This window comes from Benincasa hispida, chromosome 12 (assembly GCF_027475165.1).
Source record: "Benincasa hispida cultivar pf3 chromosome 12, pf3_genome.v1.1, whole genome shotgun sequence".
Classification (NCBI taxonomy): Eukaryota; Viridiplantae; Streptophyta; class Magnoliopsida; order Cucurbitales; family Cucurbitaceae; genus Benincasa; species Benincasa hispida.
The window spans coordinates 11,763,316-11,782,994 of NC_143489.1; the positions used below are offsets into that span (position 1 = coordinate 11,763,316).

The 19,679-nt window shown below is 32.5% G+C and overlaps 1 protein-coding gene and 1 pseudogene across 4 annotated transcripts; one reads left to right on the top strand and one right to left on the bottom strand.

Annotated features, from left to right (window-relative positions):
- Nucleotides 1–2,008: 2,008 nt before the first annotated feature.
- ARK3 (armadillo repeat kinesin 3) lies at nucleotides 2,009–12,630 on the top strand. Of its 3 annotated transcripts, none has more exons than XM_039018876.2 (19): nucleotides 2,009–2,721; nucleotides 3,319–3,419; nucleotides 3,512–3,634; nucleotides 3,941–4,126; nucleotides 4,319–4,540; nucleotides 4,630–4,786; nucleotides 5,186–5,335; nucleotides 7,952–8,040; nucleotides 8,222–8,425; nucleotides 8,537–8,686; nucleotides 9,441–9,575; nucleotides 9,687–9,818; nucleotides 9,894–10,032; nucleotides 10,104–10,196; nucleotides 10,693–10,818; nucleotides 11,377–11,502; nucleotides 11,633–11,776; nucleotides 11,928–12,056; nucleotides 12,162–12,630. In XM_039018876.2, the coding sequence occupies exons 1-19, from the start codon at nucleotides 2,538–2,540 to the stop codon at nucleotides 12,320–12,322; spliced, it is 2,751 nt and encodes a 916-aa protein (XP_038874804.2). In that variant the 5' UTR covers nucleotides 2,009–2,537; the 3' UTR covers nucleotides 12,323–12,630. The 3 variants fall into 3 exon arrangements, with proteins under 3 accessions (XP_038874804.2, XP_090164732.1, XP_038874802.2); XM_090308606.1 differs by having other exon boundaries at nucleotides 11,633–11,775; nucleotides 11,921–12,056; XM_039018874.2 differs by having other exon boundaries at nucleotides 9,687–10,032.
- Nucleotides 12,631–15,435: 2,805 nt separating this feature from the next.
- On the bottom strand, nucleotides 15,436–16,981 carry LOC120068366 (AT-hook motif nuclear-localized protein 22 pseudogene; annotated as a pseudogene). Its single transcript, XR_016525342.1, has one exon. The product of XR_016525342.1 is annotated as an AT-hook motif nuclear-localized protein 22 pseudogene (transcript).
- Nucleotides 16,982–19,679: the final 2,698 nt, after the last annotated feature.

Below are 19,679 nucleotides of genomic sequence, written 5' to 3' on the forward strand. Positions count from 1 at the left end.
CCTCATTTTTTTAAAAAAGAAATTTAAGTTTATTCCTGCTTTAATTTTGAATTCAAATTTATACATTATGTAGTTTAATAGTAATTGATATGTAAGTCATTAGAAGTTTAAATTTTCATCTCATTATTATTATTCTTTAAAAAATGATATATCTTCTTTTGTATTGTTATTTAAAAAATATTTAAAATTATAATTTTACAATTTCTCATTTGTTAGAAGAAAAAATATAAATAAATGAGGGGGAGAGATTTTCTTTTAATCAAATAAAGATATATCCAACTATCTTATAGGGGTATGATGATGCCATTCACATATAGATTTCAAAATTTGCTTTTGCTTTAAGTTGAATTTGAGGGTAGAATGAAAAGGAAGATATATCTATTAGAAAAAAGAAAGAAAAGAAAAAGGAAAAGGGAGAGTCATGAGTTGCAATGCTAAATTAGTTTCCACTTACATTTACCTTTGACATTTAAAAAGTTATATTGCTTAATTATTATTTTTTTTTCTTTAGAAAAAATATATCTATAGAATTTAAACTTAAAAGATGGTGAAAGTCAATTATCAAGTTCAAATTATCAATCTTTCAAGATGATAGTGGAGATATTTTATTAAAAAATATTTTTGTAATATTTTTTTTTTATAAATTGTTCGAACCTATAAACTCTGGATCGAAAGGGTATAGAGTGTATGATAGTTTAATTGATATTTATTTTTACAAGTACAAAAATTATTTTTAAAATTTTTAAGTATAGTTCTAAATATACTTGTGGCAGAGCATTACAAAATAAATTTTTTTTAAAAAAATCCAAATCTTTCTAGAACACATGAAAAGAGTCCCAAAATATTCTAGGGATATAACCAAAGTCAAATAGGGGATTTAGATGAAATACGACAAATTATAAGAATAATCAAATAGAATCTTAGATGAAATAACGACAAATTATAATAAAAAGCAGCATCCATTTTTATTCCTTATTTTTTACGTCAATTTTGGCTTTATAAAATATATTTCCTACAGTATTTTTAATTAGTAACCATTTTATTATATATCGAAGAATGAGAATTTGAACTTTGTGATTAAAAATAAGCCATCTTTAGACTAATTAACTAATACTTTAGTTGGTTAATTAAATCATCGTTTAAATACTACTTCAAGGTTGATAGTAAAAGCACTATACCAATTGCTCATGTCGGCAAAAAAGATGAATTTCGAAAATTTTGTGATTTGTTATTAGTTTATCTGGTCAATTCATGAAATATATTTATGATTTCTAAATATTGTTTCCATATGCATTATGACATATTAAGAAATAACTTTGTAGATAGATCAACTTTCTTTTTGGCTCATCAACCAAATTTATCAATCAGCCAAAACAAAATTGTAATTCATGATTAATGTATTTTACAATCTTTTGATAATTTAAAAAAGGTTAGATAGCCAATCAATCAAATTAAAAAGAAAAAAAATATACATTTTTGTCTCTAAATCCCAAAACATTATGTTTTTATCCTATTTCATTTAATTTTCTATTTGGTCTTTAGATTTCAAAATATTACATTTTTACTATTAAATTTTGAGTTTCGTTTCAATTTGTTCTAGATAGGATTTCAAAATTTACATTTTTATCTTTGATTTTTTTCATTTAAATACTCATATTTAGTCATGGGTATTAATGTCATTAATCAATTTAAAAGAATTAATTTAATTCTTATTAATTTTCCATCACTATTAAAATTTCACATCGAGAATAATGAAATTAAATTAAACGAAAACTAAACTCAAAGATTCAAAGATAAAAATGGGACATTTTGAAATTAATAGGCTATATAGAAATTAAATTCGAGACTCAGAAGTATTACCTATTGAAAATTAAAGACCAAATATAAACTAAACTAAAAACTAATGTATTTTTTTTCAATGGTTTGATAGTGGGTTTTTGTAATTTTCTTTAAATTTAAATTTAAGAGAATAAAAGGGAAATATATATATATATATATGTAGAAGGTCAAAATAGTAAATGGGGAAGCGCATGATGATAATGGTTTAGGCGACGTGATTCGTTTTGTTAGTTAATACTCTCACGAGACGAAACCCGTAATTAGTTACTGTGAATACTGAGGAGAAAACGGCGTCGTTTCGGTGTGTACAGTCGCTACATGATCCATCATCTGAATCTTTCTTCTTCGATCGTGTTGTTCTGTTTTGCCCTCTTTTCTTCTACCTCTTCGTCTTTGTCTCTGAGCTTGAATTTGAAGAGCAAAGCAAGAGAAAGAAAGAAAAAGGTAACGGATTTTCATTTGTCTGAATCACATCCCCCACACCATTAAGGTCCACTTCCACTTGTACCTCTTCTTACTGCTCCTCCACGCTTCGTTTTCACCATTTTTCGCTCTCTTCTTTTGGGTCCCATTCCCTTCCTTTCTCTCTCAAAATTTCTCACCGCCTTCTCTTCTCTTTTCCCTCAAACCAAAAACAGACCATTCTTCGATGACTTCTTGCTGAACCCATTTCCCCCAAATCTTCTGTCCTTCTTGCAATGGCCGCTTCTGGGGGTACTAGTTATAGAAATGGTGCCACTTCCAGAAACTCTCTTAAGCTCGATAAGCCCTTTTCTGCTAATTCCAACCCCAAGTCTTCTCTCAAGTCAAAGTCTCTTCCCACTTCTGCTCTTCGCCGTAGTAGCCCTGCATCTCTCGGAGCTGCCAAGGATGATGGTGGAGGTCTGTTTCTTCGATTTTCTGCCTTTTCTTTTGTGGGAATTTCTTCTTTTTTGTGTTCTTTTTTAATTTTATTGTGGAGATCCTGGTTTTTCGTTTGTGGGTTTTTGTTGCTGCATCCAAGTGATTTGAAAAGGATGATTTAGGTCATGCTGAATTACACTGGGGATTTTGTATTGATTTCTTGCATTTGTAATGAAAAAGCTATAATTTTGTTCGAATAAGAATGGTATTATTTCAAGCCTTTCAATTCACAAATAGGATGGAAGTTTGGATTCTGGAAAATAAGAACCGTTTTAACATGTCTTGTGTTTTTCTCGAAAGAGCTAATTAGCTTTCGACAAAGTTTCCTTATTGAATGCTCGGGGAAGTTGGTAAGCTGATTGACTCTTAATAAGCTTCCATGTTCAAATTTCAAATTCCATCTCTTGCATTTTGCACCAATGATTTAATTCTCTTTGAATGTTATTAACCTTTTGATAATTTAATTGCTGTTTATAGCTTTGTTTGAAAATCCTGAATTACTTTCATAGTCAAGAAGAGTCACTTTAATGATAGGGTCTTCCTTTTTCACACATTATTCGTAATGGCTGAGTGTAGTTCCTGGAAGAGTTCGAGTGGCTGTTAGATTGCGACCACGAAATACAGAAGAATTGATAGCCGATGCTGATTTTGCTGATTGTGTAGAACTACAGCCAGAGGTACAATGGACACGATATTACACTACTAAATACCATCTTTACCATCATTATAGTCTTAATGGAGTCAGTCAGAATATCACAATCTATTTCAGCTTAAAAGGTTGAAACTTCGGAAGAACAACTGGGATTCAGATACGTATGAGTTTGATGAAGTGCTAACTGAGTTTGCATCTCAAAAACGTGTTTATGAAGTCGTGGCTAAACCTGTTGTGGAGGTATGTTTGCATTCTATTATCAGTATCCATCAAAATTCATATATTTCTCCTTAAAAAAATAATAATAATAAAATTAATGATGTTTGTTAATTCTGTTCATTCATCCTTTTTTTTTAAAAAAAAAAAATCACTCAAATATCTATTCATATATACACCTCCTAGCAGGAATGTGATGAAATGAAAACTTTTCTAAATAATCCCCTTCTGATCTTTATGTAACTTCACCTGAAGTTTATTCTTTTCAGTCCCCTTCTTAATGTTTTTGCAACTTCCTTTGAGTGACTGGACTTTTTTCTTGTTCTTAAGAGTGTATTGGATGGCTACAATGGAACAATTATGGCATATGGACAGACTGGTACTGGTAAAACATATACGCTTGGAAGACTTGGAGAGGAAGACACCGCTGACCGTGGAATCATGGTGCGTGCTATGGAGGACATCTTGGCTGAAGTTTCTTTGGAGACAGATTCTGTCTCAGTATCCTACCTGCAGGTTGTTTCCTTCTGAAGACACTCTGCTTCCATTTTTACTAGAAGTAGCTTGCAAATTCTAGTGCCACTTGATGAGCAATTTTGATTTTGTGTTTTCTCTAAGAAGTCCTTGTGTGCCCAAAGTTGAGTTCTTTGTATGTTCAAGAGAAGTGTACCTTTGGCTAACATCTATTCTCTACAAACATACGTCCAGCTTTATATGGAGAGCATACAGGACCTTCTTGACCCTGCAAACGATAACATTTCCATTGTAGAAGATCCTAAAACTGGTGATGTTTCGGTACCTGGGGCTAGCCTTGTAGAAATTAGACACCAGGAGAGCTTTGTGGAACTACTAAGATTGGGGGAAGCTCATCGGTTTGCTGCAAATACAAAACTGAACACTGAATCTTCTCGTAGTCATGCAATTCTCATGGTATGCAAATGCCGGTTACTTTGAGGTATTTCAGTCTTTCAAAAACTGCTAGTGGCTTATGGAAATTAGATGTTTACTTCTTGTTGAAGGTACACGTAAAGCGGTCTCTAAAAGGAAGGGATTCAACTCTGTCAAGTGATATTGGTGGGAATTCTCATTTGGTTAAGACCTTGAAACCTCCAATCATTCGGAAGGGAAAATTAGTGGTGGTGGATCTTGCTGGTTCTGAGCGCATTGACAAGTCAGGTGTGTATATGCAGCTATAGTCAAATACAGTTAGCTTCATAGGTTGCCCTTTGACAACTAGGCCACCACATTGGTGCAATATACTGTGCCTACATACTTTTAGACTTCTAGTATTTCAGTGGTGTTTGACTTTAGCACCAAGTCTAGAAGTCGATTGCTAGTTGTCTACTCAACTGGAATTAAGTTGTTACTCCCTTCGCTTGATGTTGTTGATTTTATTATTATTATTCTATATATATATATTTTAAAAAAACTACTAACGAGTTATCGCTTCTTTCCGTGCTTTAGTTAATTTTATATATATTACATTGTCTTTCAACTTTTTCATAAGAAAACTTAGCTTTCTCAATCAAATGTCAACACTCTGCTGAAGGTTGTTATTTGTCTTTCTTGAGGCAGGAAGTGAAGGGCATACACTTGAAGAAGCCAAATCCATCAATCTCTCCCTGAGTGCATTAGGGAAATGCATAAATGCACTTGCTGAGAATAGTGCACATGTTCCAGTTAGGGATTCAAAGCTGACAAGATTACTTCGGGATTCATTTGGAGGTAAAACCTGATTTTAATGTTGTTTTAGGTACCTCTTTACAGATCAAATTTGTTATTGTTTCATATAATTCCAAATTATGTTTACTTAATTAAGATACCTACGAAATGAAGTTATGGAAGTTGGATTGCTCATTATTAAAGGTAATCAAATTTGAAGTTCACATATAAAACATCTCCAACTTAAAAGATATATTAAAGCAATAACTTCAGAAGTATGCTCTGGGTTCCGTTTTCCTCCCCGGGGTACCTAGATAGGATATTTTGCATAATCAGTGTTTAGATGAGTGTTTTCTTTGTCATCTCCTCTCCCTCGATAGGAACAGGGAGCCAGAGTGCCTTTCAATTGCCTTAAAAAGAAAGAGTGACTGAGACTTCAAAAAAGAAATCCAGGTAGGAGCTATTGTAAGCATGTTAGAATTCATAAAATGCTTTCCAAACAACTTTGCTATTGCCATGTTTAAGGATCCAATTTGATATGATTGTTTTGTTGAGCGGGCTAGCAAAATGAACATATAAAGGGTCAGCAACGCTGTTTCCAAAAGTCATCTGTAGGGTCATGCCTTCAATGCTTACCTCACGAGATTACCAATTTTGAAACTCATCTTCAACTTTTTTTGAAAAGCAGAATTTAAAAGGAAAAAGATCAGAGCATTCTATATCTACTCAAAGGTTTTGAATGTATCAGAGGAGATAGCTAGAATCTGGGTTAAAGATTGGGAGAAAAGGACTTGGCCTCTCTTATTGTTTTCCTAGAGATCATAGTCTTCTTCAAAAGAGATTCTAGAAGTGATTAGATTCCTTGATTTTAAAATGTCCCTGTGAGAATCTTTGAATAATTTTGGGGATTTTCTTTGTGGATTCTACCCATAGTAACTTTGCCATATTGAAGGGACTAAATGAAAAAAATTTAGTTTTTGGGAGGTTAAAATTCCATATATACATTTATAGGTGTAATACTTTTGGTCGTCCCTTCAGGGACATCTGATAAAATTGGAAGTATAATACTTTTGGTCTATCTTGGTACTTCCCACAACAATATTTGATAGTATTGGTCTGCCTCTTGCTAATCCTTATTTCAGATGGAAGGCTAACATCCTTCGGTTCATTACCGTTATCACTGTCTTTTGGGAAACTGTGTTGGAAATAGACTACATCTTTGAAAATAAATCTGGACGATGGATGGATCTTTGGGATTTAATTTAGTTCTTAGGATCATATTGATGCATGCTTTTTAGTCTGGATTGTCATGTTCATGTAATTGTGTTGGTCCTTTTCCATTAATGCAAACAGGAGCTTTTTTCTTTTTCTTTTTCTTTTTTTTTTTTCCTGTAATCTCATTGGCTTTTGAGCGGATGTTTCCGCTGCTCTTTGTTTTTTCCACTCAATGAAAGATATGTTTCTTATCATTCGTTTAGAAACACAGTTGTTTGTCAACACTACAGGAGGTTTGGGCATTAGCTATACAGTAAGTCAGTATGAATTTGCATGAAAAGAGGTAAAGATATATTCAAGTTCTACCCCAGTAAGACCAAAATTCTTTTCTTGGCAAATTTTGCTTGGTCGTGTGAACACGATGGATAGGCTTTTGAGAAAAATGCCTTTATTAATGGGTCCTTTTTGTTGTATCCTTTGTTGGAAGGCAGAGGAAAACCTGGATTACCTTCTCTAGATTGTCAGTTTGCAATGTTGGTGCGGAATTGTTTTTTTACATTTTTTTTTCCAGGAATTTGATTTTGTGCTAGCTTGCCAAAGGATGTGCGTTTGATGATTGGAGAGGTCCTTCCATTCCCCTTTCCAAGAGAATTGTCACTTTTTGTGGTTTGTGGGGGTGTACGCTTTGTTGTGGGATATTTGGAGGGAGAGGAACAACAAAGTGTTTAGAGGGGTAAATAGGTACCCGATGAAGTTTGGTCCTTGGTGAGGTTCTATGTTTCTTCTTGGGCTTTGGTATCAAAAACTTCTTGTAATTATTCCCTGGCCTAGGCAAACATCTTACATAGTTGGAAACCCTTTCTCTAGGAGGGGTTTTGCTGCGGCCTTGATTTTTACATGTCCTTGTATTCTTTCATTCTTTTCCTTAATGAAAGTTGTTTTATCTCAAAAAAGAAAAAAAAATCAAGTAATCAAGAAGACATTGTAAAGAAATCCATCCCCAAATATTCACAAGCAAAATTTCTTATGAGATTCAAATTTCACCCACCTATTCCATTGTCCTCTTCTCTCGTATGCTTTGGTGATGGTCTTGCAGTTAAATTGTGCATTCTTTTACTTCAACTTTTTTTTTCTTATGAGAGTTTTTCAATATTTTCCTTCTTTTTATTTGGATTTCAAGAGCTTTATATAACGTTTCACTCAGGTCCCCCTGCTTATATAGTTATTTTAGTGAATATAATTTGTTTTGAAAAAATATTTAAAAAAAGAAAAAAAGAAAAGAGGACCAAGGAGAAAGTTCAACAGACCGTATACATGTTTTGAAGTTTAAGCTTATAGGTATTCACTTGGTAATATTTCTTGTATTTCTCTGGTGGTATTTTAGTTTTAATTCTCGCAGTAATGCTTCCCTGTTTTAGCATTCTAATCATGATATCTGAGATCTGACCAAGCAAAATTTTACAGGAACAGCGAGAACTTCATTGGTTATTACTATTGGTCCTTCACCTCGACATCGTGGAGAGACTACGAGTACAATAATGTTTGGCCAACGGGTAGGTTATGGGTGCTTAGTTTTTGAACCTTTTGAAATTCTTACCATTAAATAATTTGGAAGTTGCATGGTTTGGACATATTAATTACCATTACTCTTGTTTGCCTTATTTATTAATTTTTTAATGCATTTTGTTCTGTTCCATTTCCAAGATTCTAATTTCTAAAACTTTTTGCCCTCAGGCTATGAAGGTGGAAAATATGCTGAAGATAAAAGAAGAATTTGATTATAAAAGTTTGTCAAGAAGATTAGACATTCAACTAGACAAACTGATTGCAGAACATGAAAGGCAGCAAAAGGCGTTTGAGAATGAAATTGAAAGAATTACCAAAGAAGCACAGGATCGCATATCTGAGGCTGAAAGAAGTTATTCAAATGCCCTGGAGGTAAGGGTTCTTTTTTTTATTAAATTATCTAGAATTGATTATTGCCTATGTAGTTTTCAAGGTTTGATCACTTACGAATTTAATGTCTTAGAATGGTTATTGTTTTTATAGAAGGAAAGGCTGAAATATCAGAAGGATTACATGGAATCAATCAAGAAGCTTGAGGATCAGCTGATGGTGAAGCAGAAGAAGCTTGGTGGGGAGAAAGTAATTAATGAAGAGGTTGCTGCTTCTGCTTCTAGTGTAATTGCTAATGGAGAGGTATCCTGTTACCCTTGTATGCATCAGCTGTTCTTTCTGTTTCAGATGGAATATAAAAGTTCTATATGCTATTTTCCTCGCATGATTAGATTCTATTGATTGTGCTAGAACTTAAATTATTCTAGTATGATTTGCACCTTAACTCATATCTGATACCAAATTAAATTGTTGTAGATTTCTGTGATCCAAATATCTCTCCCTTGTTACCTTCATCCCCTTGATCTCATTCAAATATGAAAATAGAATTTGGGATGGTTAGTGCATTCCATTTCACATCTCTATCTTCTTCATAGTTTCAAAACTTCGTGCTTCGATATTCTTCATATTCTATAGCTCCTAGCTCCTAAAAGTTGGTTTTGGATTGAGCAGGGATCAAGCTTCCGGGTTTTTTTTTTTTTTTTTTTTGGATAATATATACAGTGAGAATCAAACCTTTAACCTCGAGGTTTATAGTATATATTTGCTGTCAGTTGAGCTATGCTCATTTTGGCAATTTCGAATTTAATATGATAAGATCGTACACTTTTGAAGCATGAGTCTATAGTACAATACCTATTGCTTGTCCCAATATCAATTTCATATTTCTGACTGATTTGAGAAGTAAAAAAAAAAAAGAAAAAAGGTTATCCAGTATAATTGTTCAACAGAAAAAAGGTTTTCTTTTGCCCCTTGGACTATGGCAGCAGTTACATGGATTGTTACAACAGTTCCAACCTTCTCTTAAACCATGTATATCTTATCTTGAATGATATAGGGTTTGACAGCGTCTGCTGACGAGGAAGTGGCAGAGCTAAAGAAGTTGGTTAAAAAGGAAACGCTCTTGAGGAAAGCAGCTGAAGAGGAAGTTAACAATCTTAGAAATCAAGTAGCCCAACTGAAGAGATCAGAGGTATATTTGGTTTAACTCTGTAACTAATTTTAGTCTTGTTTTGTCACCCCCAAGCTCTTCCACTCTAGACCTATGGCTGTTGTTATGTTAATGGTGCTTTTCATGTGCCAGATGTCATGCAATTCCGAGATCTCAAAGCTCCGCAAGACTCTGGAAGATGAGCAAAATCAGAAAAAGAAACTAGAAGGAGATATAGCTATGCTACAAAGCCAGTTGTTGCAATTGAGCTTTGAAGCAGATGAGGTAAGTTTTGGCGCAACTTTTCTTGACTTTGTTTGTTTAGTCTTATGTTTTAACAAGAACCTCCTTTATTTGCAGACCAGTAGGCGACTCGACAGAGGTGAGCCTGGGAAAGTCATGGGTTCTCTAGATGCTCTCGTACAACAAGTTAAGCACTCACAGGCTCAGGACGCTGGAAATGGGGAGAAGGCTTCTGTAGCCAAACTCTTTGAGCAAGGTTTTAGTCTCTTCCTGTATTATCTTGTACTTCATTTCAAATTGTCCATTAATTCTATAATATTTCGACAGTGGGACTGCAAAAGATCTTATCATTGCTGGAAGCTGAAGATTACGATGTCAGAATTCATGCTGTGAAAGTTGTTGCAAATCTAGCAGCTGAAGGTACAAAAAAGCATTACAATGTTCACTGACAATCTGACATTATTGCTTTTCCTGTACTTCTCTGGCTTTCTTGAGTTACTGTTATACTTCTGACAAAGTAACATGGCTGGATTAAGGTTGATATTGAAGTCATTATAATAATGCCACCTGCTGATTTAAGGTTAATGAAAATGGCAGGACATAACTGCTAACCTCTGCTACCTGGTTCACTGTTCAATGGTCTTTATCCTTGTAATTTAGATGCCACTGATTTCTATTATATTTTTTGTGGAAAGAGTGACGGAGGAGGATGAATATAAGCAGAAATGGAACGGTGGCTGTGAGATTCATTTAGTCATTGAATGTATTGTCTACTTTTGGTTAGGTTCTTTCATAAATCTGAGCCGTGTTGTAGTTCTTGGTATTATAATGCAGCATTTTAACTGTCAGCGTTGAACACATGTATAATATTTCTTTCTGTGAAAGGCGCAATTATATGCTTACTTCAAATATGCAGAAACAAATCAGCAAAAGATTGTTGAGGCTGGGGGCCTTTCATCTTTGCTGATGCTACTCAGAAGCACTGAGGATGAGACAATACACAGAGTTGCTGCAGGTGCAATTGCAAATCTGGCTATGAATGGTTAGTTTCTATTCCTTGTTCATGGGAATACATCTCCCGCTTCGACCTTTCATACTGTTAAACCCCCGATTATTCACACATATAAGAGAAAGGGTAGAAGTGGAATTACACCAAAAATCATAAGTGAAGGAGGGATTATTCAGGGGGATGGAAATTGAGGGAAAAGATGGTGAGGGGACCACTAGGTTGTTGAGAGGACCACAAAATTGGTTATAAAACAGAGAGGAAGAGTCGGAGGGGTGTGGAATATTTTGGAGAAGCTGGAGCAGCTTTTGGAGGAGAGATTTCCGACCCACTCGAATTGGCTGGTTCTTGGTTTCCATTTTTGCTATTTCTCTTATTCTCTTCTTGTTCTTCAGTACTGTGGATTTCCATTGTGTTCTTTCCCTTGAAGTACATAAATAAAAATATCTTAGAACATTGCTCTGTTTCTTGAGATTTGTCTTGTTGGGTATTTTCTGTTTACAGATTTGGATACCCAACACATACCACTTGCTTGTCTGCTTTTCTAAGCCGAGATTTTGTCACTTTTATTTTTTGACTTGTCTTTTCCAACAGAGACCAACCAAGAGCTTATTATGTCCCAAGGAGGTATTAGTTTGCTGTCCATGACCGCTGCCAATGCTGAGGATCCCCAAACGCTTCGTATGGTTGCCGGAGCAATTGCCAATTTGTGTGGCAATGGTAAGTGTTGCAATCTGTCTAAGGCTCATTCATTAACGTATGCAAATTTATGTTCCTTATTTGTTCCTGCTGGTCAAATATTCACAATCCAACATTATACTCTCACAAGTTATAATATTATGTTATCTAGATAAGTTGCAGACGAAGCTAAGGGGAGAAGGCGGTATTAAGGCATTGCTTGGTATGGTAAGATGCAGACATCCTGATGTTCTTGCACAAGTTGCTAGAGGAATTGCAAATTTTGCAAAATGCGAGTCGAGGGCCTCTACACAAGGTAAGCTTTCCAATATGGGGTCTCTCTAGCCTCCCTCCCTTTTTTTTTCCTTCAATTTGATTCAGCGTTTAATTTAACATTAAATCTTGGAAGCGTTTTGGGCAAGAATGTTTCATGATCTGATCCGGATTTGGCTTGTTGAATGGAACAGGGACAAAGGCAGGAAAGTCTTTCTTAATTGAAGATGGAGCACTCCCATGGATTGTACAGAATGCCAACAATGAAGCATCAACGATCAAACGACATATCGAACTTGCACTCTGTCATTTAGCACAGCATGGTAATCTCAATCTCTCTATCTCTATCGTCTGAATTTCATCGTTTAGCTTGACAAGTAATCCCGAAAATATTTACTCGAAAAACCATGAAATTGCTGATAATGCAGAAGTGAATGCAAAAGACATGATCAGTGGAGGTGCCCTGTGGGAATTGGTTCGGATATCACGGGACTGTTCACGGGAAGACATAAGAACTCTTGCGCATCGAACATTAATATCAAGCCCAACATTTCAAGCTGAAATGAGACGATTACGAATAGATTCTTGATTTATTCAAGGTGGTAGATTTGACAGAAATATTTTATCTTTATTAGCACAATCATATCTGAAATGGCACCAAAGTCTGGCTTGCATCCTGCTTTGCTTCCTGTCAAAGAAAAATTAGAAGTCTGCTGAATTTTTGTCATAAAAGTAGTGTGAGATTGGTGTTGTAATAGTTTATCAAATCATATTAATTTCTTAGAGGCAGACTGAGGAGCTGGCCTGATCTGTAATTTCAAACTTAGTGTGTAAATTGATTTGTATATTAAGTAAATAAAAGTAGCTAAATAGAAAAGTTATGGGTTTACCATGTAATGTAAATTCTCATTTTGGAAGGTTTATTTGTTTGAAATCCACCAGGTTTTTTGGTTTCAATCAACAACATAATATCAACCCTAATTACTTTAATTATACATCTAAATTCCCTAATACTCATTGATCACCCAAGTTTAACTAACACTTATCATTTTAGGAGGCATGAGTGTACAGATGATATTCATTCTTGTATTAAACAATATGATCAAACTATTAGATTTAATTCAATTATTCATCTATGTTACCTTTGAAACAATTTTAGTACTATTAATCATTCACTCTTAAAAAAGGAAGCTACATAACAAACTCAAGTAAAAAAGTTGAGTACTTTCTAATATATATATATTTTTTGTTTTAATTTTAAAACTGAGTTTTTCTTTCCTTTTCTTTTCTTTTTCAGCTAAGAGAACCAGATAGGGCAAATTCGTGTATATATATATATATATAGGAATTTTCGCTTCCTTTTTGAGAAACAAGACAAAAATATATATGAGAAAGGAAAGTCACGCTTAAAGAGGAAAATCCCAAAAAACAACTTTTTTAAAAAAATTCCCAAAAAAAAAAAAAAACTTCATTTCTTTTAAAAAGACACCAAAAAACTACTCTTATGTATATTTATTTATTATTTATTATTATTAATTTTTAGACATTAGTAAGATTTACAACAAATAAAACATAAAATAAAAGTAATAGTATATCATTATTGGGAATGTAAGTTTATTTTTGGCTTATGTTAGTTGTGTTCATGTTAACCATCATCCATAAAACTTTTTCTTTATCAAAATTAACTTCATAGATTAGATTTTTGCCTACATGTATCATTTATACATTTTTATGGGTTCAACATCAATCTAAGATGTGAATCAACATTTTTATTATATCCTAAAAAATTCATAAAAATATAAAAAGAAAAACAACAAAATGATACAAATGTAAATATAACATAAACAATAAACATTATAATTAGTTTAAAACCAATAACATGTTTGTTTATCAATTCAATAATTTATTTGAAACTATTAATTTTAGAACTATCAACTGGACATTTTCATAAATCGTTTAAACAAATTATATATATTGATGTCAAATATGACTTAGAATAGAAAATTTTTGGATGATATAAAAGAGTTAATACCACCATTCAACCAGCCTCTAATCCCCGCTATGTTTCTTTACAAGATTTTTTTCCATAAGATAAAAAAAAAAATTTAATAAATTTTGATTAAAGAGAATTCCTAAGAAGAAAGTTTTACATATGACCCATTATCATAGAGTTGTACAGCTAAAAATCAAATAATTAGCCTATTGAATAGAGTTTATTGCTAGGTGAACCTTTGTTTAACTCCCAAAAGTCTAAGGACAGTCTGAGGCAAAATTGTCCTCACCTCTAGTAAATACTATTTTGTAATCTCCAATTAGCTACACTCAACACTATTTCAAAATTCTAATTCACTACAATATTTACTATTTGCTACCGATTTTACCATTTTACATTCATAATTTTTTTATTCTTTTCTATAATATTTACTATTTCATTCTCAAACTAAAATAGTTGGCACCTCAAACACATTATTTTAACCCAAACTAAAATAATCTCCACCTAAACATAAACTATTGTAACCCAAATATAATAACCTACGATTATAATAACAATTTCTTGCCCAAAAGTCTCCTAATAGTTTGCGAAGTAGTTGGAGTGATACTCCTGTCAAGTAAAATTATTCAAAGATGAAGGTAAATGCAAGACAACAAAAGCTAAATTTTCTAAAGTTGCTTAAGCATGAGCTATGGATTAATTCGTTTTTGAACTTTCACTTTTTCCTTCTCGTAAAGACTTATAAATTCTTAAAAATTTCCAATTAATTCAAAAATCCATTAAATTTTTAAAGTATATGATTCAAATAAACACAAATTTCAAAATTCAAGCACTCAACTAGTAATTTTACGGTTTTTTTTAAAAAAAAAAAATTATATAGAGATCTCATTCCTTTGATATCAAAATAGAAATAATAAAAGTGTGGAAATCATGAGATATTAAAATTCAACAGAAACCAAGAGAATCAATGTGATCTCTCCATATTTTGAGCCGGCAATGGTATAGGAACTTGTGCAATAAATTAAACAAATAAAAGTAATTTTCAAATTAAACACACCTATTATTGCCTGTATACGAAAAAACAAGCTTCCCATTTTGCAAGAACAACAACTTTCACATATTATACACAAAATTAAACACACTGTTCTTTATTTTTGGTACCACAGCTTGAAACTTTCCATTGCAAAAAGAATCTGTCAAATTGAAGAAACAAAAAAGAGAAGAAGAGATCATTATTTCATTAATTGGAATTGTAAATTTTGCCTCGAGAAAGAACTTTGGCTCTGGAATCTCAACATCTGCACGTGTCAATTACTTTCATTTGTCTCTCCACAATTTCACAAAAAAAAAAAAAAAAAAAAAAAAACCCATTCATTCATTCAATTCATTCATCATAAAATCTTCCAAAATTACACTTACATATAAATCACAAAAAGATTTAAACTTTTCCTTAATCCACTATTTTTTTTTTCTTTTTTTGACTTTTTTATATGTTGAAGCTAGCCATTCTTTGACTTTGATCAGCTCATGATCCATAAGGCAAGGGGAACTAATAAAAAGAATAAACAATAAAACCCATTTCATAATTCAACCAAAAATATTCACTGATATATCATTTTGGCTTCTGATTTCAGCTACCTAAAAAAGTTTTCTTTTTTCCATCATGGGTATTTCAGAAACATGCCAATAATATGTAATATTGAAAAAAGTTGTAAAATTTCATGTAGGAAAATTAAATTGGAGGTAGAGGAATTAATAATCATAATTCACATCTACAAAAAGAAGAAGAAACAGGTAGTAATTAATATGATAAATTTGACATGTAATCTAATTTGATTACCAACTAGATCAAGAAATATCCTGAAAATTATGAAAAAAAAACAAACTTGAGGAAATTGGAAAAATAATTGATAAAAAAAAAAAAAAAAACAAACCCCAATTTGATTAATCTCCATGGCTGAGTGGCTAGCTAAAGGAACAACTCAAAAGGATATGGTTTTTTTTTTTTTTTTGGGTGGTGGGTTAGTACGGAGGACGGGAATTTGCCCAATACGCCGCTTCAGACGGTGGCATTTGAATTGAATTCAAGAGATTCGGAGGCAAACCGTGAAATAACGGCGCATTCCCGTCGTTAAGAAGTTGCTGCTGTTGTTGATTTTGTTGCTGTTGTTGATGATGCGCCGTTTGTGACTGTCCAACTTCATCCGGAGACCCAATTCCGCCGCCGGCTTGCAACGACGGAAGCGGTGGCTGGTCGTCATCCTCCAACGGAAGCCGTTCATAAGCAGCGTTACTAAAGGAAGCAGCCATGATAACTACAGGACCGGAAGCGATTAAAGTACCAACGACGCTACCGCCGACGACTTGACCTTGACCGCCAGCGAGATAAATAGTTAAAGTAGTAGCAGCGGGAGGAGCGGGAGGAGGAAGAAAAGAGCCGGCAAGAGATAAGATCTCAAACCGGCCATGTAAGTTGACAATTGCACCAGGGGAAGCGGGTTGACGGAGAGTAACGTTGGTGACGGTACCAGTACCACTCATAATACAAACGCCACGTTGGCGACGACGAGCGAAGGTAGCGACGCTGTCGACTATATCGCAGCCATCGGTGACTTCGATGACGTGAGTACGAAGGGCGTTGGCGCTGTCGCGAGTGATAATGATAGGGGGTTTGGGTTTGTTTTTGGATCCAGCAGGCCTACCTCTAGGGCGTCGAGTGATTTCTCCGTCGGCGGGGCCGGGGGCGGCGTCTCCGGTGGAGTTGTTGGTGTCATCGTCGCGGTCGCGTTTGAGGCGGGTGGTGGTGGTGCTGTGTTCTTCTTCGGAGTTGTTATTGTTGTTGTTGTTATGGAATTGGTGTTGTTGGAGATGGAAATCACGGGTGTGGAAAGGAGGGGGAAGGGAGTGGGAATCCATGGGAATTGAATTCCTAAGATTTGGGGTTTTAATTTATGAAGAAGAGAAGCATACAAAGGATTAGGAAAAGGAAAATGAAAAGGAAAGAAGAATGGAAACTGGATTTGGTTGAAGATTTGGAAGAGAAGAAGGAGAGAAAGAAAGAAAGAAAGAGAGAGAGAGAGAGTAATATTGTGGGTTAGGGTTAGATGAGGGAGAAAAATAGATGGGAGATGGGTTGGGATTCGTTAGAGCTGCGTGCTTATGCCTATGGGCGGTGCCATGGGTCCCTCTCTCTCTCCTCACTTCATCTAATGCCCTTCTTTACTTTCTCTCTCTAATCAACTTCTAAATCTCCTCCATTATTCAATCTTCTGTCACATTTTCCAAACATCTATCTAAACCACTCTAATTCAATTCATATAAAGTTTCACCATTTACACTCTTACTCTTTCATGAGATAACGACTAAACAAAATTAAAGAATTACAACAAAGGTTACTATTAACCTCGAAGTTAGAAGTTCGAGAATTCCCATCCCACATAATCCTTAAAAAGGAACTTTTATCTATCTTCTAATAAGAGTTAGATATAAATTTAAGAGTAATAGTTGAATACACCTATATCTTTGTAGAAAACAACACTTATACGTTGTGTCGTCCAAGTTACACCCAATAAAAGTATGTCATATGTTCAAAGTAATTAATTGATTTTTTTAATTACATTAGGTGCAACCTAATTATTGTCTATCTTTGTACATTTCACTCTAATCATAATTATAACATACACAAAAATGTACCCAATTTTTTTTTTCTTTCTAAAAAGTAAGAAGGTATGATGCACAAATATAGATGTAGCATTCGATGGATTATAGAATCAAGGTTTAAAACGTTGATGTCGATGAAAAGTTCGATGTCTCAATTTTACATAAATTTTGATGGATATTTCTAGAAAATTTTTTTAAACAAAAAGTTATGCTTAAGTAATTAACATATTTGTTATTCATATTATATTTACGTTTGGATTATATATGAAAATGTCAGTTTATCCTTTATATTGATGTTGAACTCACATGAACGTATAGAAATATCAATGAAAATGTAGGTACGTATTAATAAAAATTTAACTTTTATTATTTTGACTTTATAAAAATTTAATGTAAGACTTAAGATATACTAATTAGTTTTTAAATCTAGAGTGCCTTTTGCAGTTACTTTCTTAGAGTGAAATACTAAAGGTAGCTAGCCACTTAGTATGATTTGTTAGTTAAAATATTATTTTGATCCAATATTTTGAAATTTATTTAATTTAATCTTTATATTTTTAGTTGTCCAATTTTAATAATAAACTTTCAATAAATCTTAAATTAAGGCTCCAATATTAGTTTATATTTAATTTTTTTAAAAAATAAAATATTTTGGTTATCTACAGCATTTTTACTATAAATTTTGAAAACATATTCACATATTGTATTTCCTTGCAAGAAAACTATTGTTATTAATTAATCAATTTTAATAAAAATTAATTTTGTGGGACTAAATTTAAGATTTATTGAAAGTAAGGGTCTTTTTAATTATAAAAAATATTTTAAAATATTTTTACTTTATAGCAAAAGTTTCAAAAGAACTCTTGAACTTTTTGCTATGAAATGTAAATATTGTTTGATTTTTCTATTTATAAGAAATTCTCTTTTCTTTCCTCTTTAAGGATAATTTACATAGTTTTTGTCTCCCCGTTTGGAGGTTTGTAATAAGTCTATCATTTTTTTTTTTACGAATTACTCATAAATTCTCGTTTAATAGTTATTTGGTTTAGGATATGAAAAGAATATGTTTGGTTTATTTTTTATTTTTTAAAAATGTTCTCAAAATTCAAATCAAAATTTTAAAACAATGAGAAAAGTAATTTCTAAAAACTAATTTTTTGTTTTCAAATTCGACTAATAGTTAAAATGTTCTTAAAACGAAGATATCAATGTTAAGAAATTGTGAAAATTACAAGCACGCAATTTTAAGAAATTAAACAATTATCGAATAAGACGACCTACTGTTTATGCTGTATTTAATACATCATTTACTTTAATTAATTCGTATTATTAGAATTTATTTCAATGTATAAGATTTAAACATACACAACTTAGAAAGTTTTCTACTGTACACAACTTTAGAAAGTTTTGTAAATATTTAGTAAGAATTATATAAAATAAAATTTGATCACCTAAAATAACTCAATAAACCATATTAAACACACTTTAAATTATTAATATTTTCAAAAGAAGTTATCCCAAACTTACTAAATAAGCTCTTTTCAAAAAGCATTTTCTTAACTAATTTAGATAATTTTATAGTTCTTTCCTTTGGATATCTTATCTTTTGATTTCCATTTTTTTTAATCGCCAACATTTTTTTTTTTTTTTTTTTTTATACATGGGGTATTTTAAAAATCTTTTAGTTTCTTTGTGATTTTTATTTTCTCTACGTATAAAACTTTTTATTACATGCATATTTAACACATTTTTCTCACTATATTTTTCTTTATTTACACAAACTTATAGCGTGCCACGTTTTTATTTTAACTCAATACTAATCATTTTAGGAATATTTATTATAAAATAAAAAAACATTTCAATTACTTTTTTTTAGAAAATCGAACCTCTAACTTTAAAATCGATAATATAAGTTTATGGTAGTTGAACTATATAAGCTTAGTCACAAACATTTTATTAAAAAAAAAATATAAGCCACAAATTGAAATAAGGTTGCCGCAAGTTATTAGTTAATTAGTTCTTATTTAATCTATATGCTAAGTGGCATGAACCACATCCTATTAGCTCCCTCATTGAATATAATTATATTCTATATTTTAGATAAGGAAGTTCAATTGATTGCTATTTATACTATGGTCAAAGTTAGGAGAGATTTCTTTTATATATATATTTCTTTTTTTGGATTCAATCTTGTTAAGTACTTAAAAGTACTCCTACATTTGTATATAAATTATTTAGGTAAAAACGGATTTCAAAGAGATGAGTTTATCAATACTCTAGTTTCTCTCTCTCT

Excerpts from the sequence above, each read along its gene's own strand:
- ARK3 (XM_039018874.2), top strand. The coding sequence starts at position 2,538 with ATGGCCGCTTCTGGGGGTACTAGTTATAGAAATGGTGCCACTTCCAGA. Across the intron at positions 2,722-3,318 it reads TGCCAAGGATGATGGTGGAG|TTCCTGGAAGAGTTCGAGTG; the intron begins GTCTGTTTCTTC and ends GGCTGAGTGTAG. Across the intron at positions 8,426-8,536 it reads GTTATTCAAATGCCCTGGAG|AAGGAAAGGCTGAAATATCA; the intron begins GTAAGGGTTCTT and ends TTGTTTTTATAG.